The sequence below is a fragment of the Prionailurus bengalensis genome, chromosome D2 (assembly GCF_016509475.1).
Source record: "Prionailurus bengalensis isolate Pbe53 chromosome D2, Fcat_Pben_1.1_paternal_pri, whole genome shotgun sequence".
NCBI lineage: Eukaryota > Metazoa > Chordata > Mammalia > Carnivora > Felidae > Prionailurus > Prionailurus bengalensis.
Genome location: NC_057351.1, coordinates 16,597,820 through 16,608,742, shown reverse-complemented (window position 1 = coordinate 16,608,742; position 10,923 = coordinate 16,597,820). Strand labels below are relative to the sequence as shown.

Sequence of the window (10,923 nt, the reverse complement as noted above, 5' to 3'; positions counted from 1 at the left end):
TGATCTGTCAAAACGTGCAGATCTGATCATGCCCCTCCCCTGCTTCAGGTCGTTCAAAGACCGTCCATCCCTCTCCAGGCAAAAGCCCAGGCTGGATGTGGCCAGGACACACAGCGGCGTCCAGCCCTGTCCCGCCCCTGCCCATCAGCAGCGTCCTCCACACCACGCCACCAGCTGGCCTTGTTCCTTCCTCTCTGGCTCTTCCCCGCAGTGTCCCTCGTGACCTCTACACCTCTTGCTCATCTGTCAAGCTCAGCCAGATGTCACTCAGAGACCCTGCCAGACGAAGCCAGGTGCCCCATTCAGCACCATGGCTCAGCACCATGGACCTGTCCATCCCCCCGCCGCCAGACCTACCTGTGTGCATGTTTGATTCCTCTCTCTGCTCCCCCAAAGATGGCAAACCACAAGCAGACAGGGCCATGTGTGCCTGCGTGCTGTGCTTTCTCTAGGGTGGGGTTTGGGTTCTCTGAGAGGTGGACATCAAGACAGAGTGAGACATGCAGGAGGTTGGGTGAGGGAGCTGCCCGTCTGTGCAGGGTAAAGGAGGGGAGGAGCGCCTGGGTAGCCCAGTTGGCTAAGCATCTGACTCTTTAAAAATTTTTTTGTTTTAAATGTTTACTTATTTTTGAGAGATAGAGAGAAACAGAGCATGAGTGGGGAGGGGCGGAGAGAGAGGGAGACACAGAATCCAAAGCAGGCTCCAGGCTCTGAGCTGTCAGCACAGAGCTGGACATGGGACTTGAACGCACAGACCCCAAGATCATGACCTGAGCTGAAGTCTGACGCTTAACCCACTGAGCCACCCAGGTGCCCCAAGTGTCTGACTCTTGATTTCCACTCAGGTCATGATCTCACGGTTTGCAGGTTCGAGCCCCACGTTGGGCTCTGCACTGACAGTGCGAGCCTGCTTGGGATTCTCTCCTCCTCTCTCTCTGCCCCTCCTCTGCTCATGCGCTCTCTCAAAATAAACACACTTTTTTTTTTTTAAAGGAGGGGAGCAGGAGCAGGCAGGGGAGCTGCAAGGGAGGTGGGAGGAAGAAGGTCTCAGACCACAGCACAGACCTGCTCCTTAGAGTTGCCCTGTGTCCCAGAGGCCTCTAAATCACCCTTCTTCTCGCCAGTCCCAAGAGATGTTTGTTTGGGGTGACACGAATTCAGGAGTATTCTGGAGTTCATAGAGTCTCTGCTGAAGGGCAAAGAACTGTGAGGTAAACCAACAAAGCCAACTAGATTACCCCATTCATCTAATGTCAGATTGAGTTCTCCCTCTTCCGTGATGGAAGCATAACATCCCGTCCTGGGACATGGCTTACATCCCTTGCAAGCTGTTAGGTCACCAACAGCTGGGGGCGGGGGTGCCGTCTTGCTCACGTCCGCATCCCACACAGAATCTAGCGTTCAATAAGGAATTGTTGTATTAAAACGGATTGCACAGTTAAAATGGAAGCGCCATAAATGTTGATTTATTCCACACTAGGACTCGCCCTGCTTGCTAGAAGCTTCTCACAACAACCCGAAGCCACTTCCAAATGCTCAAGTGCTCTCTGAACTATCGAAGAAAGATGAACTCGTGCTCAGCAGAGTGTTTGTGTTTTAGTGTGTATATGATTGGATTCTGATTCTTTGAAAACAAGCTAATCCACAGGGATGTGTGGTTTCTTTACGATTCAGAATCTTTGGTTAACCTGAATGTTTTAGAAAAGACTTCGGCCTCAGCCATGACAAATAGGATTAAAATTCTTTCCACGAGAAGAATACATTCATTTATGCTTCCACACTGTACATTTCTATCCAAGTCGTGTTTTGTAAAGTCTTATGTGTCTATTCTTCTCTAACTATTCTCTGCGTTCTCAGCAGTGGCCCCGAGTGCCCATATTTCTTCTTCGGGAGACAGACATACTTTCCCCACAAGGCCCTGGGATCATCAAATCATTGGTGAGTCACCCAAGCCCACATGGGCACTTCATGTAGATTTGAACTTTGGGTCTTGGTTTTAAGTTCTTCCAAGTAAATTCACATGTATCGTGTTTTCTTAAATTACATATTTTAGATTTCCTATTTAAAAATAAATATTATCTGGCCAATGTGTATTGGAATGCCTTCTCTGTATACTAGGATTTTTAGGGAATTGTAAGGGTATCAGGAAGCTTATATAGAGCATAAGAGGGGAACGGTTTATATACACTGAAGTAAATAGCAAGCAGTGCTGGGTGTTAGTTAGTAGAGGGGCAGGAGTGATGTGGACCGTTGTTGAAGCCCTGTGAACTGGGTGATCAGGACAAGGGAGCTGATGGGGAAGGGCGTTGGAAGCTGAAGGGTGGGAAGGATTTGTCCGGAAGAAGGAAAGCACTAGAGACAGGTAGATAGGATTCTCTCTGATCTGACTGGTTGACTAACCTAGGTTTCCCCCAGTTTTCCCCGTAAGTTAGATAAGCTCATGTTTCCAGACACCTTATTTGGACTGTGTGTAGAGGCCTTCTGACACCTGGGTCTATTCTAAGCTCTTGTCTTTCACTTGCTTCCAATCCCAGAGCTTACTGGGCTGGAGGTGGGGTGGAGTTGGGGGTTCTGCACAACCAGGGACCAGCAGGTCTGTGTTCCTCCCCCCAGCGTCTACTATGGAGTGGGAGGCTGTGAGGGACGGAGAAGGCCACGTGAGGCACCTCTCCCTCCTCAGCCTGTCCAGGGCCAGACGGGCAGAATGCAGCCATCTCTGGGTGAAAGAACAGAAGGCACAGCTAGTTTCCCTGGCCAGCTCTCAAAGCCTGAGTGCACTTCGGGCCTCCCTGCACCTTACCGTGTTTTACTTCCTGCCCGCTCCACCCTGAAGTTAGGTGTTGGGAACGAATGTTGTCCTCCAAGGTCTGAATGTGTCACAACCCTTCCTTAACTGCAGGCAGGGCATGATGGATGGCTTGGGTTTGAACAAATCTAAGATGTAGTATCTCAGCCTGGATATATGGTAATCATTGATTTCTCGCCAGAGGGGACATCATACATTTCTTCAAAAAATAAAAATTGAAAAAAAAAAAAGTAGAAAAAGGGGACTTCGCATACAGGGAACTGGGGGTCTTTTCTAGAAGTTTCAGAGCTGCCATCTGCCCAATGTGGGTTTCTTCTAATCCTTCTAGCTTATTCCAGAAGTGCCCTCCAGATCCGGCTCTCCTGAGGGTTAGGGTTCATAGAATGTGGTGGTCCCTGCCTCTTGGGCTGCCCTCTGAGAAGGCCCACGCTGGGAGATGGGATGTATGAGTGGTCCGGTGGGTGCAGGAGCTGGGCCATCCACATACCAGGCCCTCCTCTCTCATACCCACATTTGGTGAGCATTTTTCTCATGTCTGGTCTTCTTGGCTTGTTGTTCATGCAGCACGGTGGCCCCCTGACATCTCACCAGAACCCAGTAGGAACGTGGGTTCCCATCCGGTAGCTGCTTTGTGCAGCATCTGTAACCTGGCTTAGGGGGATTTCAGAACCCTCGGTTGAGTAGCTTTAGAAAAGGCTCATCTAGCTGTAAAAGAAATGACATTTCAAAGAAATTATTTTCCCCTTGGCATCGCTGTTTCGACTTTAGAAGGGTTATCTGGGAGACAATTACCTTGCATTAAAAAAAAAATAGTTAAAAGTCTTTTTAAACCAGAAGACAATATAGGTATCACAGGACTCCTTTCTCAAGGTAAGAAATTGCTGAGTTGTTTTCTGTTGGTAATTGGAGCCAGAATTCAGTGTTCTCCCTACTGCCTTTGGGATTCACTGTATGGGCATATGAGAGTTAGCCCCTCTTTTTAGCCAACCCCTGCTCCCTCCTGAGCTCCCACGGCCCCATGAATCCTCTTCTTCTTGTGATTGGGGCCCTAACATGCAGGGGACATCCTCAGATGGTGACACCCCTGAGGGAGAGAATGGGAGGCCCTTTGGGCCACATAGCATGGTGATCCAATTTGACCTCTTTAAACATTTAAAAAAATTTTAATTGGGATAAATACATACAACATAAAATTTACCCTCTTAGCCATTTTTTAAAAATGTTTATTTTTGAGAGAGAGAGAGAGAGAGAGAGAGAGAGAGAGAAAGAGCATGAGCTGGGGAGCATGAGCAGAGAGAGAAGGGGACAGAGGATCTGAAGTAGGCTCCACCTTGACAGCAGAGAGCCTGACATGGGGCTTGAACTCACAAACCATGAGATCATGACCTGAGCTGAAGTCAGAGGCTTAACCAACTGAGCTACCCAGGCGCCCCTACCCGCTTAGCCATTTTTATTAAGTGTATAATTCAATGGCATTCACATTGTTGGGCAACTATAGCCCCATCTGCCTCTAGAACTTTTTTGTCTTCCAGACTGAAACTCTGTCCCCAGGAAACACCAACTCCCTCTTCCCCAGCCCCTGGCCACCACCATTCTACTCTCTATCTCTGGGAATTTGACTGCTCTAGACACCGTATATAAATGTATATATGTATGTAAATGCAGTATTTAGTATTTGTCCTTTTGTGACTGGCTTATTTCATTTAGCATGATGGCCTCAAGGTTCATCCAAGTTGTATAGCCTGTGTCAGAACTTCTTCCCTTTTTAAGGCTGAATACTATTCCATTGTATGAATTGACCACATTTTGTTTGTGCATTCGTCAATACTTAGGTTGCTTCTACCTTTGGCTGTTGTGAACCATGCTGCTACGAACATGGCTGTACAGATATCTCTTTGCGACTCTGCTTTCAATTCTTGTGGACAGATAATGAGAAGTGGAATTTCTGGACCATGTAGTAATTCTATTTTTAACTTTTTGAGGAACTGCCATGTTATTTTCAGCTGCACTGAAAACATTTTACATTCCCACCAACAGCACACGCTAGGTGCAGTTTTTCTACATTCTAATCAACATTTGTTATTTTCTGATTTTTAAAAATCATTTTCAAAGTCGTAATTTTTTTTAAGTTTTAATTTAAATTCCAGTTAGTTAACCTACAGTGTAATATTAGTCTCAGGTATACAATATAGTGATTTAATACTTCCATACATGACCCAGTGCTCATCACAAGTGCCCTCCTTAATCCCTGTTGGTGTTCTTTCTTTTTCTTTTTCTTTTTCTTTTTTCTTTCTTTCTTTCTTTTTTTTTTTGATAGTAACCATCAGAATGGGTGGTCCAATTTGGCCTATTAATGATTCCTTCTAAACATTTTCTGTACATTTTCATCATGTCCATTTCTACTGATTCCAACTTTGCATGTCCTCTGTCAAGAAAAAGAAAGTCAATCTTTCTTCTGACTTCCTGTCATTTCAAGTTCTCATCCTAAGTGATATACTTGGAGGCAAAGGTTATAGGAAGAGCATGTGTTTTAGAACCAGATAGGCCTTCGTTCATGCATCCCTCCCTCCCTTCATCCATGCATCCATTAATTCATTCGCCTTTTATCAAGCAACTTAAATGCAGGGCATTGTGCTGGTTTATTGTCTCATAATGAGCAAAACAGGCTTTGGTAAGCTATGATCTGGGAGTTCTGGGGCAAATTAAAATTCTGAGCTTTAATTTTATTATTTATAAAATGAAAATGGTATCACGTTCCTAGGGTTGTATGTTACATACTTCCTTCCTTTACCCTGACTTCCTCTCCCACCCTCATAGCCCTTACATTCCTCCCTTCACTGCCAGCTTCCAGAATCCTATGGACACGGGTGGTATTAGCCCTTCCCCTGGACCAGGCAGTTGGCACGCCCGGTTGGCAAGAGAAGACACTGGCTGAACATGTCTTGGGCTCTCTTGTCCTTTGATGCTCAAATTCAGGGAACAGGTGGCCCATGGGTCATTGCGCTCATGTCCCTAGGGATTATCACTGACACCCATTCCAAAGACTGGTGTGTGCCACAATCATAACACAGGGAGAGCCTAAATGCCTAGCACTTTCCGTTTACCATGACAAAGATCCTGGACCTGTCCATGCTCTGGGGGCAGAGCAGGATGCGTGGGCCTGGTGTGAAGCTGTGTTTCACCTCACCACAGACTGTAGTATACCTACAACCGTGCTCAAGTACTGCCTGGTGTTACCTGTATGCTTTCCATCTCATCTTATTCATGCTGTGGCAGAGAGCCCGATGACAGCACCGTGTGGGCCTGGAGAATCGGGAGACTTTGACATTGGCCACTCAGTCACTTGCAGAAGTTTCTGGAATATCCATTTCTCCATGTGTCAGTGTGCTTAACTGTAAAAAGAAAGTTATAATTCCTGGTTTGGTTGATTCACAGGATTTTGGTAGGGAGCAAGTGAAATGAATGTGGATGATGTACTTATTATGAGTAACAACATCCTATGCAATGTAAAAATAATAAGTAGCCCTTTATCATACTTACTACCAGTGGCAAGCGCTGTTCTAGGCTGTCTCGACATAGTAACTCATTTAGTTAAATGCTCACAAACCACCCTGTGATGAGACAGGTACTATTAATATCTCCATTTTCCTGATAAGCCAACTGAGGCACAGAGAGGTTAAGTAACTTGTGGAAGGTCACAGCCAGCAAAGGCACATCCAGGTTTTGAGCCAGGCAGTGAGGTGCCTGAGTCTATGTTCTCAGCTGCTCTACGATCCCGCCTGTGAGGTGTTAGCATTTTTTACCGTTTCTGTTCCTTTTGCAGAGCTGGTTTGTAGAGCATGTCAGGCAGGGCCTCCTGTGATCCACTGTATGAGAGGAACTGATGGGGATAAGCTGTGTCCCAGCTGGCTCTCCATGGTCCAGAGTCACGGGGGACATGGACAACTCAGATAGTGAAAACTCACATAATGTTCAATAAGTAGCTAGAATAAGTGATCGGATCTCACTTTGAGGAGTGTGCTGGCATTTGCTTTCCAATCGCTTGCTTTCCAGGCCCACTCTGGGATAAAAGTGCTGATGTACCTAAAAGCCCAACAGGCAAGATGCCGGAGGGGTTCTGAAGGAGCCGCTGAGGTTGTGTCTCCACTGGGCCTGCTGACGTGCTGGCATAACTCAAAGCAACGCCAGCTGCTCTGCCAAACAGAAGAGCTGAGATGCTGTGTTGCTTCTGCACGTTCGAGGCAAGCACTTGGAGGGAATCATCAGAATTTTCGTCCCGGGTTGGCCCCGTGACCACTGAGCCAGCATCTTCTTTGACAGATGCACAGAGCGGTGACCTCTAAACCTAGGATGCTCTCCAAATGCAGTTCCAGCTGAGCCAGTGAGATTTGCATGTTTATGGTGCTGTTTTCTCTCTTCCTCCCAGGCAGCCGGGATTGCTTACCACCTGCAGCGTCTTTTCGGAGGAGGCGGCTGGCACGGAGGCCAGGCTACATGAGAGGCACAGCTGGGCCCCAGATCGGGTTTCTCTACCCAGCAGTGGCCACTCCGTTACAGGCCCAGGGAGCGGTGTGCGGGGAGGAGTCCCTCCAGTCTGAGTCCAGGGCCAGACACTGTGGCCTTGAACTTGGAGGCCAGTGGCGAGGCCCCTCTGTTGGGAGCCCAGCAGCCTCGTCTCTGACCATTGTGGGCCACCCAGGCCTGGCTCTGACCGCTGTGAGGGGACCCTCGGGGCTCTTTGGGATTCAGCTCAGAGCTGACACCAAACTACCTGCCAGGCTCACCACGTCGTGTGGCCCTGGGGACACTGGGTGGCAGGGGGCGCTCCCACCCATGGACAGTTCTGAGGCCCCAGGCCCTGGCCGGGAAGCTGCCGGCGGTGAAAGAGCAAAGGGCACCTGGACAAAAGGCTGTCTGTCCTCAGAGGAGGGGAATGGCAGCAGGTGCAACCTTGAAAGTGGCCCCAGGGTCCCCTCTGCCCCGGCCGGCTCTCAGGATGGCTTCACCTCCAGCTTTAGCTTCATACAGCTCTCGCTCAGCTCTGCTGGGGAACGTGGGGAAGCGGAAGGCTGCCCGCCGTCCAGAGATGCTGAGGCCCCTTGTCAGAGCCCCGTGGAGACGGAAGCCAAGGACGCCAGCTTGGACAGGCCCCACGCACACCCTCGACTTCTCTCTCCCCACTTCAACGTCAAGGCTGCTCAGAGCCTGGCCGACCCTGCCCAGATGGCAGCAGGCAGCCCCCGGCTGGAGTGTGAGACGCGTTCTTTACCGGACGTGGACACTGCCTCCTCCTGTCCCCTGGTCCCCTCGTGGTCAGAGGGCAGAGGCGTGGGGGATGCTCCCCGTTGGGAAACACTACTCAGGAGGTGCGAGCCTGTGCTGCTGGACTGCCTGCTGAGTGACCAGAGGCAGCTGGAGGTTGGTGTCTTCTGGCCACTGGGGCCCGTGATTGTCACAAGCCTGGACCCCTTTGGTAACTGGCTGCAAAAAGATGTTGCTGCACTCCTGTTTCTTCTCTTTCAGTTTGAACACAAATCTGTTCTCGTTCTCATCTTCTCTGTCACGCGGATGCTCAGATTCGCTCTCTCTTGGGCTGTACGTTCCTCTGCAATTCCTGGCCTGACGGATGTGTGGTTAGCTCTGCCCAGCTCTGCTTTGAAACAGGGACCCCGGGGGGTTGGGGAGCTGGAACTGGCTGGTGTGTGTGTGGGGGGAGCGGCATAAAGACAGCGATGCCCCATGTTGGGGGAAGATGCCGGGCATCGTTTGCATTTACTGTACTCACTGTATTCCATCCTGCCCCGGTGGGAACCGCCTGCCATAGTCAGGAGACCTCGCTCCTGGTCATTACATCTCTTGGGCTCTCAGTTTCCTTATTTAGAGATGGTGACGCTGCACAGGAGTGTTCTGTGGCTGCGGTGAGAATGTCAGGGCTTTGGAAACTAGGACGGGCTGTATGCACGCAAGCCCTGGCGGTAGGACGGTTCTGTTCACCCAGTTGTCCTACAAGTGTGTACAGAGGGTTGTTCTACTCCCGAAAGATCCTGGAGAGACCCAGGCTGACTCACTGGGCTGTGCGGCTCCTCCTGCTGAAAGGCTGTGTTTTCCTCCTGGGGGGTGTGTGTGTGTGATGTGTGCACACGTGTGCATATGTACATGTGCATTCATTTGTACATGTACGTAAGGAAGTGAGGGCCCACTCATCAGGCATTTGGTAGAAATACCTGAAAGTGTGAAGGTCATACTCATTTCTGGCAATCGCACCTCAATTACTTTTCTTTTTCTTTTTTTTTAAATGTTTATGTATTTATTTTTGAGAGAGAGAGCGAGAGAGCAGGGGAGGGGCAGAGAGAGAGAAAGGGAGAGAGGATCCGAAGCAGGCTCCGTGCTGGCAACAGAGAGTCCGACGTGGAGCTTGAACTCAAGAACTGTGAGATTGTGACCTGAGCAGAAATTGGACTGTTAACCGACTAAGCCACCCAGGTGCCCTGCACCTCATTTACTTTCAGTTCTTTACCTATGACCTGATGTTCCTGGCCCTGTCCCTGTTTGTCCCGTTGTAGCCCTCAAGGACCTCAGCCTAGCCATCTGATTTATAACTCCGGTGGACCGCGAAGCCAGGCCAGATATGCACGCAGGTCTCCTTTTCCAGCTGACGCACAGAATCCCAAGTTAGATGTGTTCAATACTGATGCCATCGTCTTCCCCACCAAACCCATTCTAAAGGGCCCCAGTCTTGATACCTACTTGCTGATTAAAAATTTTTTTTAACGTTTATTTATTTTTGAGACAGAGAGAGACAGAGCATGAATGGGGGAGGGTCAGAGAGAGAGGGAGACACAGAATCCGAAACAGGCTCCAGGCTCTGAGCCATCAGCACAGAGCCTGACGCGGGGCTCCAACTCACCAACCGCGAGATCGTACCTGAGCTGAAGTCGGACGCTTAACCGACCAAGCCACCCAGGCGTCCCTTGCTGATTTTAATTAAATCAGCATCCAGATTTAACTGCATCCAGTTTAACTCCATCCAGTTCCTGAGAGAAACTGCAAGCATTTTCACCACCCCCCTCCTCCTCGCTCTGCACATCTGGTCAGCCCTCATAGTCCTACAGCTAACCTGCCTCTCACGGCCGTGGCCTCTGCCCTGGTTCAAATCCTTGTTAGTTTTAACCTGGGTTTTGTAAGAGATTTGCCTTCCTCCTGTGTCTCTCTTCTCCAGGTCGTCCTCCGGATGGCCAGCAGAGTTATCTTCTGGAACACTGGTGGGAAAGTGTTATTCCTTGGCTTGAAACCTTTGGTGGCTCATTGCTCTTCTGGGGATGGTAGCCAAGTCCCGTATCCTGATAATTGAGACCTTTCCCGACCTGCTCCAGCCTGCCCCCATGCCTCACCCCTGCTGGCTCAGCCATCTGGTGCTGCTTCCTGTTCCTGAAGACACCAGGGAAAGCTGTGCCTCAGGCCTTTGCTTACAGTTTGCTCTCTGCCTGGAATGACCTTCCTGCACTTTTCCATCTGCCAAGATCCTGTAATCCCCTTGGTGTGGGTTTAAAGCCACTTCCTTGTGAGACATTTCCTACCCCCTCTGGACCAAATGAATCCCTCCTTCCATTTTGCTCCCGTAGCAATCTGGACGTGCCCCTTATAGCATTCATCACATTTGATAATCATTTGCTTGAGGGTCCAAGTTCTGCACTCGGCCATGAGCTCTATAACCACAGGTCATGTCTCTTAGACAGTTTTGGGTGCCTGAAGCCTGGCATACTTTCCGGCCCTTAGAGGTTGCTTGGGTCATTTTTGTTTTTAGTGAATAATTAATCTTGTTAAGAGGGCCACAGGTACTTAATTGACACCTTTTTTGGATTGACTGGCTAAGGCGTAAGAAGACCAATTCCAGCCTTGGAGGGGTGTTTGCCCCTACCAACAATTTTCCAACACCAGCTGGGTGTCCTGTAACTCAACGCAATTCTGACTGCACCTATCCAGAGATAGTATCAGATCCCACAGCTTAAGGGCTCAGTCTCACAAGACCACCTGCCTCTTCTTCAGATGCCATTTAAGTTCAGAGCATCACCCGTGCTTCTGACCCACTGGCCATGGATAGGAGGCTCCAACAACCA

General features: G+C 49.4%; 1 protein-coding gene across 1 annotated transcript in view; it reads left to right on the top strand.

Moving 5' to 3' along the window:
• Window positions 1-1,844: 1,844 nt before the first annotated feature.
• Window positions 1,845-10,923, top strand: part of DISC1 (DISC1 scaffold protein) — a gene marked incomplete at its 5' end in the record, with an annotated part of 116,432 nt that continues 107,353 nt past the window's right edge. The window contains 2 exons of the mRNA XM_043596100.1: window positions 1,845-1,938; window positions 7,233-8,224. Coding sequence (XP_043452035.1) covers window positions 1,845-1,938; window positions 7,233-8,224 — 1,086 coding nt within the window. The remainder of the gene's footprint in view (window positions 1,939-7,232; window positions 8,225-10,923) is intronic.